This window comes from Poecile atricapillus, chromosome 14 (genome assembly GCF_030490865.1).
Source record: "Poecile atricapillus isolate bPoeAtr1 chromosome 14, bPoeAtr1.hap1, whole genome shotgun sequence".
NCBI lineage: Eukaryota > Metazoa > Chordata > Aves > Passeriformes > Paridae > Poecile > Poecile atricapillus.
This window is the reverse complement of record NC_081262.1, coordinates 8,788,354-8,806,270: the sequence shown is the minus strand read 5'-3', so window position 1 is coordinate 8,806,270 and position 17,917 is coordinate 8,788,354. Positions and strand designations below refer to the sequence as shown.

At 41.9% G+C, this 17,917-nt stretch overlaps 1 protein-coding gene across 2 annotated transcripts in view; it reads right to left on the bottom strand.

Annotated features, from left to right (window-relative positions):
* Window positions 1–17,917, bottom strand: part of XYLT1 (xylosyltransferase 1) — a 178,697-nt gene that overhangs the window by 27,081 nt on the left and 133,699 nt on the right. For both annotated transcript variants that reach the window (XM_058849974.1, XM_058849975.1), the window contains exons 5-6: window positions 13,657–13,737; window positions 1,741–1,957 (exon numbers count right to left, since the gene is read on the bottom strand). In XM_058849974.1, the coding sequence (XP_058705957.1) occupies window positions 1,741–1,957; window positions 13,657–13,737 (298 nt within the window). The remainder of the gene's footprint in view (window positions 1–1,740; window positions 1,958–13,656; window positions 13,738–17,917) is intronic.

Here is a 17,917-nt window from a genome sequence, read left to right as displayed (position 1 = left end):
TTTTATTTTTATTTCAGCTGTATGAGCAATTCTAAGAAATGCCCATTATTTCCCTTCTGTAAGTTACTCCCTGATCTAACAGATTTAGGACTATTTTTCTGAACAATGTGCTAATGGCATATTTCAAGTTCTTTCCCAAAACAATTGGCAAAACTACACCATCACCCTGGTTACTCTGATAAAAATACAGTCTCAGACAGCTCTTCTGTGGGTATCTATCTCCAGCATTTTGAAATGCATTGCTAGCTGAATGGCTTTGTTCTGAAACATACAGTTCACCCTCAGCATCAAAAGGACATTCTGCCTCCTGCATTTACGTCTGAAATCATAAGTCTTTATTTGCTGATTCATGGCAGCATGGAATTCCTATTGGGCAACCTTAATTATACCATCATAATATCAGCTATTACATAAACCATGTGTAATGGGGACTGATATAGCAGGTTAACAGGTCAGCGAAGGCAGGGCCATTTTACAAAACCAGTTATGTATCATGTAAAGAAAACTTTGTAGGAAAAAACCTATGGAATATCATCAATTTTAGCCCTGCAAGAGACCATTTTTTGAGCAGTGACTTCTCTTTAAAATCAGCAATAGTAAGATCTATAAATAACCAGCATAGCATTAGCATGGCTGGCCCCCAAATAATCCCCCTACCCTTTTTAATGTTAAATGACAGCCCAGTGAATATGGATTTTATGCTTGAACTGTTTGGTTAAACCCATAAAGGCATCCATTCTCATTCAAGCGAGAGGGGAAAAAAAACCCTACCCAATTACCCATTGCCCTATGTCCTTTTATAGCAATACAGGAATTTCTATAGATAATGGATGAAAAGGTTATCAGAGTAGAGAGAAAAGGTGATTTTTAACAGAAAAGGGATTAAAAGAAGATTATGCAACATGTATGTGGAATAATAAACCTCTGTCAAAAGATAACAATTGCTGTGCTCCACCACAAGCTAACGAGCCTAGATTTGCAAGATTGGTGTCATCCATCCCCCAAAATGTTCAGGAGCCAGGGCAGTTATGGGTTTAAAGGCAGTCATCAGCTCTTCTTTGGCTGGCTGACTGCTGCAGCCTGTGGAGCAGAGCCTGGCAATCAGGGGAGCAGTGTACCTGCTGGGGCAGGTGTAGCACAGGCTGCCAGCCATGGCTCGGTGCTCTCCCTGCAGACAGCACAATTCCTGACACACTGCTGCATGCCAGGCACAGCCCCACACTGCTGTGCACTCCCCTTCTGCATCACTTGCAGCCAGAGCGACTCCTGAGTGATCAAAATGATTTGTGACTGTGCCTTCTAGCTGAGTTTTGAACAGAACAATAAACCTTTGTTTGCAGGGTTTATATTTTTAAAGAAAAGCACTGGATAATAGCAAGGAAAGCTACTTATGAAGACAATTCGCCATCTCTAATATCCTTCAAAAGCTTTGTGCAGGAACAATTTGCAAGCAAAGGGCAGCTGGATTTTTGGTTGTTCAGTTACAGATTAATAGGCTTAGAAGTACAAAACAAAGCCACTCTGCAAAAAAGTCCCACAAACAAACAAAGCAATAAACAACTGCAAAAGATGTTCTAACCCTAAAGGGCTTACTCATCACAGAAGTAAAATTTTCATTACCCACTGTGGGGTGCTCCAAAGCCCAGTGACATCAGGTGAAAGCCCCTCTGGTCAGATCTTTGGCACAAGCACAAACACCGCAGGTTTGAACACAGAGAGGGATTCTTTGCATTCACATACCTCGGCAGGAAGCAGTGTGTAAGAGTAAAACCTCTTCATCTTTGTCACCAGATCATCGTTGGAAAAAGTGACATATTCCACAAACTTCCTGTTCAGGAGGAACCAGTCTGACCCTCCATCGACTGTGATTCCCTCTGGGATCTTGCGGTCCCCCAGGCGCCACATGTGCGTGTCGCACTCCAGGAAGAGCCGATCCAGCCCTTGTTTCCTGATAAATCTGAGGCAATGCAAGAGGAGACATTAAAAGTTAATTTGTATTTTGTTATCATCAGGAGCTTTAGAAATAAAAAGCTACTTTCTCAAACAAAAAAGGATCAAAAGGTCACTTGTTTATATTTCTGTTCTACTCATAAATAATGTAGTGAGATTTAATAAATAATTGATCAGTTATATGTTCAGTTACAGAGACAAAGGTCAACAGATTGCTTTTAAACATCATTTACACCTTGTGCTGTCCTAAGGCTATGCAGGTGACAGAGCTCTAGGGCAGGGAAGTCCATAATTTTCATTAACTCTGAATAAACCACTGCAGAAGAACTGCAACATGAACAGGAACTAAATATAATCTTCTCTCTCTAAATAAATTCAGTTTTTAAAAAACGGGAAATGTACATAAAGGTAAAATGCCCAATTTTCTCTTATGCTATCATTTCATTAATTTTTCTATAGGGATATAGTCAATTAGGAAGAAATACCATTGTATTGGTCTTTGCTGTAGATTGAGCAAGTCTGCTCCATTTTCAAGTCTCTGGGGAACAATGTTTTGTTATTGCTGAACCATGAATAAAAGGAGCAACCGCAGAACTGCAAAGTTATGGAAATGAATTATCTGAGACCAATAAAAGAGAAGAAAAGCTGGGAAATCAATCTGTGTTTGAAAACACTTTGGACTGGATGCTCACTCTTGTTTTGAGATGGTCTGATCCAGGTTTCTGTTACTCCATTTGGGAATGATTTCCCTGGAGGAGAAGCAGGGAGCCGTGAATTAGCACTGAGGGGGACTGAGCACATCCACCCCCGCTGGATGTGAGCACTGGACACATCCCTCATGTCCTGAGCAGTAACAAATGCTCTTCACACTACAGCAACCCCCAGCCCCAGCCCTCTCTGGGAGCAGGACCTGCAGGGTAACAGCAGCTGAGAGAGGCACAGCCTCCCTGTTCTGAACCACACACAGCTATGCCAGGATGGCTCAGGATTAGCAAGTCAAGTGATATTTCAGTGGTCCTCAAACCCATGCTACTGAAGGAAAGGGAAAAGAATAAAAGTTAAGGAACAACAAACACCAGAGCTTTCTGGAGTCCTGCATCTGGAAACATGAGCATTAATCCCGTAGGCCAGCTCCCTGGCTCAAGCTCTGTTCCATACCAATCAAAGAACTGAGATGCAATTATGAAATGGTGCATATTAATTTTCAAAAGGACCATAAATGACTTCAGGGTCTATGTCCTACTGATAGCTATGTCTCTTTTCACAGTATGAGAAGAGCTCCTCTGTTAACACAACAGCACCGAAAACGCCTAAATGAGAGTTGAGAAATTTTTCTTTCCATGAACAAGTTTCTAATTTCATGTTCCATTATGAAGGATAATAGAGAAGTCTTGCAATTTTAATGCAGTGCTCTGGAATGTAATCTTCAAATTCAATATTTATGCAGTTATCTCCAAATCAAATATTAATGTGCCTGAAAGTTTGGTCATTTATTTATTTCTCTTCAAAACTAAATGCTCATTAGAGTTAATTATTTTAAGAAAATAACAGAACTTCATCGACTATATTTAAATAGGAACAGAAAGTTCTTTTCCATGAAGTAATTTCTTTCAGCTGCTATCTCTACCAATTTATCATCCTTTACTCTCCCTTTCAGACAGAAGGTTATTTGACTGCAATAGAAACCCTCAAACAAAAAACCCACCTGGCTATTTCAAAAACTGCTGTACATAGAAACTGCCTCAGCCTGTAGGACACGACAGCTCCCAGCTCCCTGGGACTACAACAGCTTCAGCCTGATTGTCTGAACCCAGCAGCAGAGGAGCACGACCACACTCGAGGTGAGAAGGTCCCAGCAAATCCTGACTCACAGCTTCATGTTTTCCAAAATAGTTAACAGGCTCCTTTTTTCTATACATGCACAGTTCTATGGGGTTTTTGAGCTAATGGCTTGGAAAAGCAAATCTCAGGATATGGAGTGAAATAAGCCAATTCCTGGAAGTACAGGTGTTTTCACAACAAACCTCAGCACCCAGATCTTATACAGCTGGGTCAGTAGAAGGAAATAATTGTACTTTCCAATCACTCACCCTCCAGCAAGGCAGCACAGCCCAGCTGAAGAGCTGCAATGCCTTTAGAGATCTCCAAAGAAATTACCTTTTGCTTGTGCTTCTTGAAACCCTCCTAGAAACATCACACCAGGTTCCAGATATATAACAGCTGAACAGAGAGCAGGTGATTTCCAAAAGGATCAACCTTACTGAGCCTCTTCACACACAGTCACTACACCTCAGTGGAATAAGGCATTAGCAAAGCAAATAATTTCTGTGGCCAACCAAGCAATGATTTATACAAGGGGCTGTGAAGACACAGCTCTCCACTGGAGATTGCTTGTGTTCATTTATGTTCCCTGGGAGCCAAGAGGACCAAGTGTATTTCGGATCTGCTGGGAGCTAAATAGGGGGAGCTGCTGGCACAGAGAGATGAACTGCAACCAAAGTGGAAAAGGTGGATGAGGCTCCCTCTTTCCCCTCCAGGCTCTCTTCTAGGATGACTGATGCTCCCAGCTGCTCCAGCAATAGTGATTTGGGCACTCAGGCAGGCAAGAACTCTAAGCACATTGAATACTGCCTGAGGGAAGGGGAAAGGGGTATTTGTATGCCACATAGGCCTTTCCAAGAAATGAAAAACTTTTGAACACTACAAACAGTTCATAAAGATTCTTGACTAGCCATCCAAGAATGATTGCAGCCACCTCTGAAAAGGAAGATAGGAAGATGGAGGGCAAAAGCATGACCCTACTGATTTTTTTCTAGTCTTTTGCTGTATTTCATTAGTTTCTGGTTATGCTCAAGGGAATACCAAAACAGTAGATTTTATAAAGCCAGGCCAAGCCTCAGAAAGAGCAAATGAAATGCAAAAAAAGAGGGTGTTTTTCCCCTTGTCTTTCTCTCTTGGGTTTCACAAAACAGCTTGCAGATAACTCCCAAATTAAAATAGGAAAAAAAATAAAAATACTTAGGAATAGCATTTCCTTAATCTTAGTCATTATGAAAAAATTTAGGTGCTTCCTGTCACCCTGAACATCAGGTAAGACTGGCACACCTCTGCCAGCCACAAATGCACTGGCCAGGACAGTGACATCCAACTGAACCAAGGTATGGCAGCTGAAGACAACTGGCCTTTTTTCTAATCCACAAAAAAAAACAACAGGAGGAAAATAAAAATGATAGGAAAAGAGTCAACCAGGAGAAAATAGAATTAAAATAAGACTAGGGTTAGGAAAAGCATGCCTTAGTTCATAGAACACTCAATCTAAGACATCTTATGCTTCCCCTTATCAATTTTAATTCTTCCTAAAGAGCCTCCAGCTTTGAGGGCCTGGGATTACACTCAAAAGTACAGGAAACATGGGATATTGAGGTATGTTGGCACTTGAGCTCAGCAGTCAGACACAGACACACATGAAAGGTGCCACTGTGCCCCGTGTGTGGATGCAGCCTCACAGTTTACACGCTTCCAGAGTTATTTTTATACTTTGCTATAAAACCTCTACTGCCTGCAGCACGTGGTCTGTCACTGGGTATAGATGTCAGTCCAGGCAGCTCATGATTGCAACCCAGCTCAGGGAACTCCTCTTACTTTGGAGTTTATTTAAATATTTATAAATGCATTTCAGACAAGATTCTAGGACTGTATAACACATAAAGCATTTGTAACTTGTGTAGCACATACTCCTACAACATGAGTATAAACACAGCTCAGCTTTCATGATATGTTCCAACTGCTGATAAATATTGTCCCACAGTTACTTAATATCAAATCAAATCCCAGTTAAATATCCTCCTTTTGCATAGATTTCTCCAAGGGACACTGCAAACCACAGCAACTTGTAGAAACCCCTGCTCCTGAATGCTGTGCTTACACAGTATGTAAGTCAGAGTTTGCTGTTTTCTGTTTCCTGAAGTTTATGAATGAGTAAAACTTCCTAAAGTATTGGAGGCTTTCAGATTGCTATATGCAACTTACCAGTAACTTTATCACTGAAAGGTGGTTTTTTTCTGGAAAGAATATATTTTTTAAGGTAAAAAGGTTTCTTCCTAAATGTTTCCTGTTTCTGGCCTCTTGCCTAGGAAACCACCCACTGACATTTCACTGCTAACCAGGTGCGCTTACCCAGGACCTCATCATCATTACTCAGGATTTAAGAATAAAAGCTGTGAATAAAAGCTACAAAACTCCAGTGAGACAATCCCTCACAAGTCCAAAGCCAATGTCAAAGCAAGAATCTGTAGGGCTGGGGGCTCCACTAGCATCATGTCCATGTTTTCCTGAGTGTATGTGGACAAGCTCTGCATGCTTTGAATTTATCTGTTCCTCTTTTAATTGTCTTCAGACAAAAATTTGAGGATTAAAGTCCATTTCAGTGCAAAAAGGCAAGTAAATATTTTTACAGATGAGAAATGTGAGAGTCACTTGCCATCAGTGTTTGCACAGCCACCCTGCAAACACCTACCAGAGTCAATCAGTTGGGAAGCACAAAACAGTAATTTGAAGTTTAGGTGACCAACTAGAAAGCACTGAACAATAATTTGACAATCTTGAGTCAGCAGTTGCAAGAAGTAATTTGTGAGCAATCTCTAGGCTACCATACATCTCCATAAACCAGGCACTGAAAAATTCTTCACAATAAGCAGATTAATGAATCCCAAACCTGTGCAGGGCAGAATCATTCCCTGCCTGCTCAGGGTGGAAATCCTGGTCTCCACTGAATATTTGGAGTCCAGCTGACCCTGATTTCACTCCATTTCCATGAGTAGCTCTATTCTACCAAGGGTTAAACAATATTTACAACATGTGAAATAATTAACAATTGGCTATTTCAACACAATGTCTCTATGGTGCCAGATACTCATCTGTTGTTCTAAGGATAGGATGTTGCAGTATGTTTCCTGAGACCTCTTCCTGTCCTGCTGAAAGCCTCCAGGGCTGATCCCCCACTCCCAAAATGGAGTTGAAGCTTGAAAAGGGGAGCAGTGTCAAGCAGAAATAGCACCTACTTAGTCTGTCAAGACGAGGAAGATTTCTACCCAGTGTGACACACATCGTGTGGAAAGCACAGAACAAACAATTTCTGCTGTTTCAAAAGGCCTTGAAAATAACTCTCAGTACAGACAGAAATGATGGAAGAAAAGAGAAAGAATAATTGTAATTTGCTTTTCAATGTGCTTTAACTATAGCATCCTAAATGCAATTGCTATGTGGCCAAAAATGTTATGAGAGCAGAATTCTTATCTTTTGTTAATTCCCCTACTCAGAAGAAAATATTTAAATACATTACTATCTCAACAATCCCCCAAAGCTTTAATGCCAATGCAGAAACAAACATCAACCGTATCAGAAAGAATTTCTCTCTTGACTGAATTTGCTCTAGTAAGATTGGTGTTATTTCCTGATCGGGCTTATTTCAGGAGAAAAAGGCAAAGCCATAAATAAACACACAGATTAAAATGCTCTAGCAGTTTTGCCCACTGTGCTGAATGCTCAGGAGTTTCCAATGAACACAGGGAAATCTCACTTTTAAATGTGATTAGTGTTTGTACCCCTTCATGTCCCACAAGAGAGCAGAAGACCCAGGTGACCCAGCCACCAGAAGTGAGACAGAGCTGAGAGATGCAGTTTGTGATGTTTGTTCCTGGAGCTTCTCTGGGTCTGCAGAACCTGAACAGCAACTCATGGGAACAAGGAGCTCTACTGGAAGGATTTTTTGACAGTCCATGTTACCACAGTTGTTTTCAGTGTGTGTTAAAAATGAAAAAAAACATTTCAATGTATGTTTTATGTTCAGTGTGCATTTAAACCTGGGGCAGATTACTGCTGCCACACACCCTGGGCAATAGAAAGTTTAGATCATTTACAGTGCAGCAAAAATGGTACAGTAATTTGAATATCTCTTTCAAGACACAAGTTCACCTTGAAATATTATGTTCAGTGTGTCCCTTCTCAATCAATTGCATCTTTATGGAAGCCAAGCAGCCATGGCACTCAGGGTATTCCACATGAGATGCTGTTGGAAGCTGATGAATACACACATTTTATCTGGTCATTATTCTGTCTATAAGGATATGATTAGACTTTTCAAGCTTACAATAGGTACCTCATGCTATATAATTTGTTTCTGCTTCTTTCATATGTAATCTTCCCAGAATAGCCATTTAATACTTTAGTCCTAACATATCTTTGCCTTCTATTTAGAAGAAATTTCTCATTATTCTTTCTTCTTCACCACCTTTTCCTACACATCATCTTCCACTGGTTTTGAAAAACTGTATTTTCCACCTTCTCTCTTTCAAAGGTGAAGTCTCTTTTTCAGAGAAAGTCTTAAAAAGCCTCACTGTTTCTCAATATTTTAATGTTGCAGGCCAGGGATAAAAATTAAAAAAACCTCTAAAATTCTTCTAGTTGCAGGAAACTTTCAAACTCTATTTTTTGCAGTAATGACTCTACCAGGAACTGTCTTGTTTTGTCAACAGTTCCATGCATTTCCTTGTGAGCATAAAGCTCAAGAGAGAGACTGTCAAAGATTTTCCTGTGGATTTCTTTTCCCCACTCTTCACTTACATGGCATCTTTTAAGCAACACTGAAACAGCTTTTAGAATGAAAATGAAATGGCTTCCCTTCACCATCAAGGAAGCCACAACTCAGGTGATTCTGTTTCTTTTGATATTAAATAAGCAAAACTGCAAATGATAGCATGCAGAGATGTAACATGAACTCACCACAGACAGATTCAATGATATGAAACCTGGCATTTTGCCATCAGTCTCCAGTAAATGTCTTCTCTGGGAGGTTTCTTTTCTCCTCACTGCCTTTCTAGTGACTGAGGGCAAGTGTGAGTCCCTTCTATAAAGGTTTTCAAGCTTCCAAATCAGGCCACTGACCTGTGGATACACCAGGGCCAACAACATCTCTGCAACTGAAAATGATGTTTCCTGTCATAACCATTTTTTGAAATGCCTCAGGACCTCAGATGACAGGGCTGTCTACATGGCTGCAAATGAAGTGTGCTGTTCCATGTTCTCAGATAGCAATAAGATTCCTGATTATTTTACCAGTATCTCAATTTTCATCTCCTTCCTAACTCTGTCCTTGCCCCATAAAGTATGGCTATTCAAACCTTCTCACTTAAAGCACCTTCCTGAACCAGCAGATGATCTTGCTTGTACTCTCTTAGAACAAAGAACATCCTCCTTAGTCCCACATCAAGACTTATGGCTGGTTTTGTTTCTCTTTGCATTGACAGCTTAGAGCACTGTTTTCCAAAACTGAGCAGAAATAAAAGCCCTACAAGGAGGTGAATTGTCAAGCTGAAGCAGTAAAGGCTTTATGGCTCCCCTAATGCTTAACATAAAGCACTAAGAACATCTGAAAGTTAGCTGTAATGTCTACATTTTTAAAGTGCAGTCTCTTTGCAGAGAAGATGCATGTTGCTATTTCAGTCGCTACACTTCTCATGCAACTGTTGGGCTGAACTACTTCCAAGCAAAAAATAGATCTTAGTCCATGTGCTCCAGAATACTCAAGTGTTCTAAAAAATTTAGCAAAAAAAGTATGAGGCTGAGGTTAATTTGTGCCAAAGGAACCACCAAATATGTTACATGAGCAGCAGTGTAAGTGCTGCTAGGACATGTGGTTAAAGTATTCCAGCAGCAGAGATAATGAATCCATTTTTTCCCCCTAGTATTTGGGTACTTACTGGGCAATTCATGAGTGCAATACACATCAGTGTTTACTGTGTGATCCATTTTCTTAACTGACCACCAAACCCCCACCAGCCCCACGCAGAGCACACAACAAACAGCGTGTGCCACTGGGGATAAAAGGCATGTCTGAAACGGGGTGAAACAGATGTGTGCCAGCAGCAGAGATTTTGGGAATGTGCTCCAGTCCTTCAGCAGCTAAGGTTTCTTCTCCAGCCTCTGAGAACGGGGATGGGATTGTGATGCTCCTGGGTACAGTTCACCAACACCTCTAAAATTATCTGGAACCCAGAAACCAGAAAGGGGACAACACAACTGCAAAGAACAGCAGTAATGAGAAGAAAAAATGAGCAGAAGAATATGGACACATACCAAAACTCGAAGGGTCTTTTCTTTAGCTATTTGTATTTTGCCTATGAGCTCAAGATTCCTCTAAGATTTAGCATCCAGCCTTCTCAGCATGTTTACAGTTTCCCAAATGACTGCTGTGGAGAGCTTCCCATACAACCCCCCTACCCTTTTCCTGCCTGTCATTGAAGATGTCACATTTGACTGTCTTTATATTTTATAATACATCCAAAAGGTGCTGCTCCTGCCAAAAAAAGAAAAAATCTTCTGCATGTTCCAAATTGCATTAACTTATACAACTACCAGGTTATTCACTTGCTTTTAATAGTCTAAGACACCGAAAAGAGGGGGAAATGTGTTGCTCACTAAGCACAACGTAACAACTCCAGCCACTGTGTGCAATTTCATTTCATACATCCACCTCTGTCAGGAAATAATGCTCCTCCAGCTGAGTGAAGAAGCCATTTTCATGTCCATTCTCTTTGCTGAAGCCACTAAAAGAAAATCAGAGCGATGCACTTTTTCATGACTTTAGAATAACTAAAAGAAAACTTAACTCTATAAAAGGAAGCCTGGTTTCTCTCCTTATTTGGCAGTAAAACATGCAGTGATTGTGAACATGGCTTGAATACAAAGTGCACTGTAATTGAGCTGTACAAGCATTTCAGCTTTAAGATGGCACTTCTAATCTTCCTCTGTTGTATGATCCAAAGACTATGATGACTTAAAATTAAGAGTTTTTAGTTGTTTACAAGGCAGACTTAGACAGTTGAAAAGCTTATTGATTAGGTGCCATTATTCATCCACAAATTAAAACTATCAGCAAGGGTTATACATTGCTTTCAATTATGTTTAGATGCTGTGCTCCTGTATTATTAGTTCACATGTTTTGAGAAAAACACCTTGGACCAGATAAATCATTACTGTACACAGGGCAGCAGCAAGTAATAGTTCAGTGTCCTCTCCCTTATTATGGCTTCAATTAGTTGTTTTAAACAAAAAATTCTGTTCCAGTGTGTTTTGAGATAGGATATCCAAAGGGAGTTTTCTTCTATTGCCCAATAACATGGACACTGGCCTGTGTTCTAAAAGTTGTCCTTTTTTTTTTCCTTAACTTTTTGCTGCCAATCCTCAAGGCTGTTGCTTCTCTTCCAGACCTTACTAAGCTCTTGGCCATACCATTCTCTTCATGGGGTATTTCTTTTCCCCTGGGCTGTGACAGGACAAAGCAAGGAGTAAGATTTAAAAACTGGAAAAATTATTAGGAAAAAGCCCCATTCCTTACTCTTACAATGAGCAAGTCACTGAGTTTAGCTGTGGAAATTCCCCAGGCAAAGGTCACAAGAGGTTGGGAGAATATTGTAAAGCAGTGCCACTGCACACCCTTCTGCTCCCTGGGGACACTGGCTGTGGGACAGGGACACGGGGTGACAGCTTGGGGGGGCCTTTGCTCTTGGCTCACCTGCCTGAGCTTGTGGCAGGTATTTCAGCCCAGAGGACTTCACCATTCTGACTACAGGGATAAACCTCAGTGGTGTGGGCACAGCTTGCACACCTGGGCACTCAGTGAAAGTCAGGTGGGAATTGTGTCTCAGATGGGGAGAGCAGAGGGTACACTGACCAGTTTAGTCAAGACTGAGTCACTCAAACACTAAACATGAAATATCAGGCTAGAAATCTTCACTTTAGGTATTTCTTTCTCATCAGGTGGATATACAGCTGGAAATTCACAATACAAACAGGGGATAACTACTTTTTGATCAGCTTTTGGAAACAATGGAATTAATTTTTACCCAACACCAGCATTACTCAGAGGCATTTGCAGCTGCTGGCTTGAGTGTGTCTACAGCTGCCTGGGCTGTGCAGCAGGAGGGAAGCCACTCTACCTCCCTGACAGAAAATCTGGGGATGTGCCAAGGGCTAATGTGAAAGGGTCCATTCATCCAGTGGTCAGCAGTGGGAGCACTTATGGGACTCAGGGATTAGGCAACCATGGCAGATAGGGATGGTAAATCTGCACTCCTGTCCCAGATCCTGCTCCCTGATACACAGGGAATTTATGGTAGAAATCCAGGGAAAAAAATAAAACATGGTGACATGTTGTAATTAGTGAAAAGGTATTTAGATGTTTACACAAAGAGAACTGCTGAACTACTAAATGAGTTTGCTGTTCCTGTGATGGAAGGACAAGTAACACATTAGCTTATTCCATTATTAAATTAATATCAGCTTAGTGTGTTTAATTGATCTAAATTGTTCTGATCCAGCTGAAGTTGGCATGTTTGAACCAGCCTGATGTTAGTGTGTCATAGTCCATTAGTTATTTTCCTTAGCCAGCTCAGGGAACTTGAAAAGACTCGGGAGCACCAGAGGAGCAAGGAGGCAAGAGACCAGCTGCTTTTCCCTGACTCTTTCTCTCCTCTTTTCTCCACTAACTCTGCTGTCCATCACTATTGCCAGCTAGAGCTGAGTCTGCCAATCACTCTGACACTGCATTTCCCAAACCAGGGACTCTCCTCTGAAAACTGTTGACTTGGCTTAAAATATGACTCCTCACAGGATTATTTTTTACTACCTGCTATAGAATTTGTGCATGCACAAGATGAATGCTAGTGAGGACTTAATTTAAACAGGAACATGACAGAATTGATAAATCTAGTGACAAGAATAGGAACGGCCAAGAAGAGAGAGAGAGACTTGTGAGTTATTCTGCCTGCCCACTGTGCTGAACACGCGACTCAGTGTGTCACATTCTCTGGGTACACTTGACATTTTACAGAATAAAGGGAAGACTTGGTGACCCAAGCAGAATAAAACAATATTTTTAGATGCAAAACCACTGGGACTCAGCATATGGAGTTGCTGGAATTGAAGCAGGACTGCTGTTATGGTACAAAACCAGTAAAAAAGAGGAAGAGCAAAACTATGAATAAATAGGAAAACAGGACCACTGCAGTCAGGTGGGAAACTTCTTTCACCTGCAGAGGTTGTTAAAAGTCTTTGGAAGATGGTGTTTGGTCACTGCTTCTCTCTCAAACCACAATGGCAAGTTTAAGTATTACTGATGACTGGTGGGAAACACAGCACATTCTCTTCCCCCAGAGACCAGTGCAGGGCAGAAGAAGATGGATTTTGATTCAAGGACCTCCAAACTTCAGTAGACTGTGAGAACCTCAGCCACCATCCTCACTCTTACTGGCACTGCAGGCTGCTACAGGCTCCCTCACCTGAGTCCCTGCCTGTGCCAGGCTGTGCTGCAGAGCTCAGCTAACCCAGCTCCTGCTCACCAGCGTGCCTGGGGCCACCTGGCCAGTGTGGGGCTATTGCCACTTGCTCACCAAACACTGATTTGTGCCAAGTCCACAGGGGGATGCAACTTCAGTCTGCTTAGTGCCTCTGTCCCCACAAAAGCATCTCTGACTCTGGGAAGGAGTCACTCTGGGCCAAGAAACAACCATCCTCAGAAAAGGGTTTCCTCCTCATTCACTTCTCTGTCCTGGACTAGAGATTTCTTCAATCAGGTAATTCTGGAAAGCCATCACCATACAATAATTCTCAGTGCTTTGTTAACATAAGGTGAGGAAAGGGCCAGCTCACCTTGCATTGTCCCTCCCGTGTGATTTCAAGAAGTTCATATCACGGTATCTGGACAGGAACGCCACGAGCTGATCATTTGTCCTGTGAGAGAAAGAACAAAAGGTGTACAAATTACACTGTGAAAACCTCTTTGTCTAGAGCAATTGATATATTTATTGTTCTCATTTGGGGATCACTCTCAGACTCTGAAGGAAGTGGTTCCAAAAAAAACTTAAATCCTGCTGCTAAACTTCAGTGACCCCCTCTGCTGAGGAAAGCATACATGGAAGGAAGCACAGCTTTATTACACCTTAACAAATTTCTTATCAACCTTTGGCAGGTATTTTAAGCACTATAAGAGAGTATGTGTGAAATAATACTGCTCAACACTTTTTAAGTATGAAAATCCAGTTGAAGATGAGTGCATTGATAGTTCCATTTTACATGCTTTGCTAGATATTTCCTAGGGAATTTGGTTCAGTATCTATTGGCATTTTATTTGTTTTCATTGTGTAACACAGAACAGGCCAAGGTTGGAATGCATAACGAAAGAGAATTTTGATGTCAAAAAGGCAATATAATCAACAGGAACAAAGGAATTTAGAAGGTTAATTCCAATTAGTATGACAAGCAATCTGACACCAGCATTTGCAAAATTTTAGCTGACATGTCCAAGAATGTATTTACGCTTGACAGCTTTTGTGGTCAGTTATTTCTTTAACAATGAAGCAAAAATATTCTCTATTTATCTAGGTCAGCATATTTAGGAAAACTGAATAAATCACATTAAAAAGATCTTAATCTCCTGAATTGCATTCAAACCCACAACCTCATGGATACAATACCATTTAAGCAATAGTCTGTTATGAAGTTGGTGGCAGACAGATTCAAGATAAAAGAACCATCAATAATACTGTATTTTGAAAATATTTCATTATTATAAGCCACGGAAACCAAGTTAAACCTGAATGTGTTTAACTGTAAAAAAATGTGCTTAAATTCTGGGGTCAGGCTGCAACAACCTGGAAATGTTATCAGCCAAGTAAACTATTTTCATCATCTCATTGACTTTATCTAGACCAAATGAATTATCTGTCAATCAACCTGACAGGCAGGACCTGGAGACGCTCCTCCTTCACTCCCCCATGTCAGCTGCAACACCTCCCAGGGTCAGACTGCATCTCAATTTGGCAAACTCAGAAACTGCTTTCTGTGTAGTAAGCTGTGCAGATTTTCACATTTGCTGCTCCAGTGACTCTCCATCTTACTGGGATGAATAGGCATTTAGTGAATTTACTTAGCAGTGTTTCCACACGAAATGGTTTCAATGGCTGACATCTTCGGGTGAGTTTCTAGGCAAAAGCTGGCATGCAAAGGTGATCTTCAGAAACATAATCAAGTTTGGAAGTGCTTGAGCTTTAATTTCCTCACAGGATAAAAATCAAATCAACCAAAGCAACAATCCACACGACTCAATAAAACATCATCCTTTCTAGATTGCTCACCAACCTGTATTTTGCTATTCAGCAGAACTCTACCCAGGGGTACTTGGGGCTGCCACACAAACTTCTCATTGCTCCTCAGTTTTTAGGTAATTCTTATAAATGCCCATATGATGATCAATAATTGACATTTTCCCTCTTCTTGAAAACATTGGTGGTATCTTGGTCCTACTTTGAATATTTTTAATTTTTTGTTTTAAAGAACCCATACAGAGTTTTAACCCTTCTCAATTAATATGCTTCTTTTCATGTGTTGACAACATGGAACTAAAACATCATAGTTCCATTTGGTAAAACTTCCTAGTTAATTGACATTTAGATTTATGCAGTCAACCAGTTCTATGCTCAGCATGGCAGCACACTGAATTTCTATTAAGCTTTCATTCAACATGCTCCTTCTGGCCCCAATATCATGAGGATGCTGCACATCACCTCTGACTTACTACACCAGAAGACATTAAGAAGAAAATCAAAGGTATTGAACACACCATAGATGTTAATGCATTTGTTAAAATCCTGTTCACCTTTCAGAAAACTTTGCCTTCAGGGGCAGATTTCCTAAATGCCTCTGGCACAGATTGCTGCCACTCTCCTTCACACAGAGCAGCAGCAGAGTCTCTGCCCCGGCAGTGCCTCTGGCACCAGCTACTCCCAGTGCCTCTGGCACTCCTTTGGACACAGCCTGCAGACATGGGCCTGCTTTTCCTCTAAGTAAGGCAATCAAGAGCTGAGATTTTCAGCTGAAGACATCACTGGGAGCAACAGCAACTGCACACTGCCAAATTAAACTCTGCTGTAGCTCCACAAATTTCAGGGATAATTCACTGAGCATAAATTTGGCACAAAATCTTTTACTAACTATCACAGTAAAACAGAAAGTAACAAGTGCAACATAGCCTTCCTAAGAAGGAAATAAAGTCATGGGGAGAGGGAGGGTAGTTCATGCTACTGATTAAAAATACACTTCTATTACATATCACATTCCTATCAGTTTCCCCAGTGTGTAACACAGCATGAAGCAGATTGAGGAAAAAGCCCACTGCAGTTGGTGCCTGAGGCTGGACCTGAGGGATGCATCCACAGCTCCCACTTCCATTTCCTTTTGCTATTAAACTCACTTGGAGGGCAAGGCACCAGGGAGTAGGATCAGCCAGCTGGTTACCTGTATCATTAGCAGGGAGGACGATGGTGTGAGTGTAGAGAGGCTGAGAGAAAATGGGCATTTTCAGGTGTGCGGCACACAGGGAGAAGAAACGCAAAACTAATCCTCCAGTGAGCTCCAAGAGTGGAGAAAGCTTGTGTGTGGGGGAGGGCTGCCACGAGAAGATGACAAGTGAAGAAGAGTGATGGGAACAAAGCACATTTGAGCTCACTGATGCAGATTTGGTGCTCAGCAAGGGCAGGGCTGCCAGCTGGGACGGGGGCGCCCATCTTCCCCAGCCACTTGCTGAGGTCACCTCGGTAAGGTCCCACAGCTCCCCTCCTGCAGCAAGGGGGGACAGGGGTGGCAGGGGCACTGTGCCCACCTGCTGAGGTGCCACTCAGAAAGCTCAGCCAAGCCCCTGTAGGGCTGCACTCGAGGATGGCTGGGCAGGCAGTGGGGCTCCAGATGCCACAAAAGTGACTCAATCGTGGCACTGCTCAGCTGGGGATGTGGCTGAGCCCCTGGGCTGGGACTTGGGGTTAAGTCAAGATTAGAGTTACAGGACTAAGGGAGATACAAAGGTGAGTCCTATATCCAGAAGAAAATTCAGAAGATATTGGCAAAGCAAAGCAAAGTCTGCTACCAGCGTTTCTTCATGAGCAGCCCCTGGCCTGGGGCTGAGACGTCCCAGGGTGTGAGCAGGCAAAGCAGGCACTCATTAAGCACATGCTGAGCATGGCAATAATTTCAGAATATGGCCTGAACACTGGGGACTGAAATGAAAAACTGGAAGAGAAAGACTGACTTTGTGTTGGCATTGTCTGCCCACGCTGGAGCTCTGTGCAGAGAGCGGTGAGAGCGAGCCCCTGCGCACAGCCACGGCCGGACGTGTGGACAGCAAGAGGCACTGCCCGTCTTGCTGGCTTTAAGCAAACCCTCCACCCCTAGTGACTAATCCAAGAAAAGAGCAGAGATGCCCTCAGTCTGCAGCTGGGAAAACAGATTTGGAAAGTCTTTGCAGAATATGAGACGAGATTATTACATTTGGAAGATAGTGATGGCTAAAAAAAATATTCTGATTCAGCTTTAACACATGGGGAACTTGAAAGATGTAGGGAATAGCAGCCACTTCAATATGATTATTAATATGTCAGAATATATACAAGTTAATAACAATTTGGCTAAGTTAGATCAAAAGTTCAGGAGCTTTTGGCAGCACAAAACTGGGTATGGAAACAAGATGGTTTGATTCTGTGTAGGAACCAGATGAAGGAAAGAGAACTGCTCTGAGTTTATTAATTATTCATCTTGATTAACTTAGGGCTATCTAATGACAAGCCTGCTGGCTGCTTCACAGGAGGAGTTAGTGCAGGGAGGGGATTAGCCTGGCCATGGTGAGCAGTGGTGGCAGCAAACACAGCAGTAGCTCTGCCTGGTGTGGGGTGCTGGAGAGGCAGTCAAGGATTACAAAAGCAGCTGAACAGGCAAAAAAAAGAAACACAAAGGCAAAAGTGTTTGGGAGAATAGGGCAAGGAGGCTGATGTGGTTTGAAACAGCAATGAAGGGCCTTTGAAGCAGGGATGATGAAGGCAAACATACAGTCAGAAGAGGTAAATCAAAACTGTTACAAGTTCTC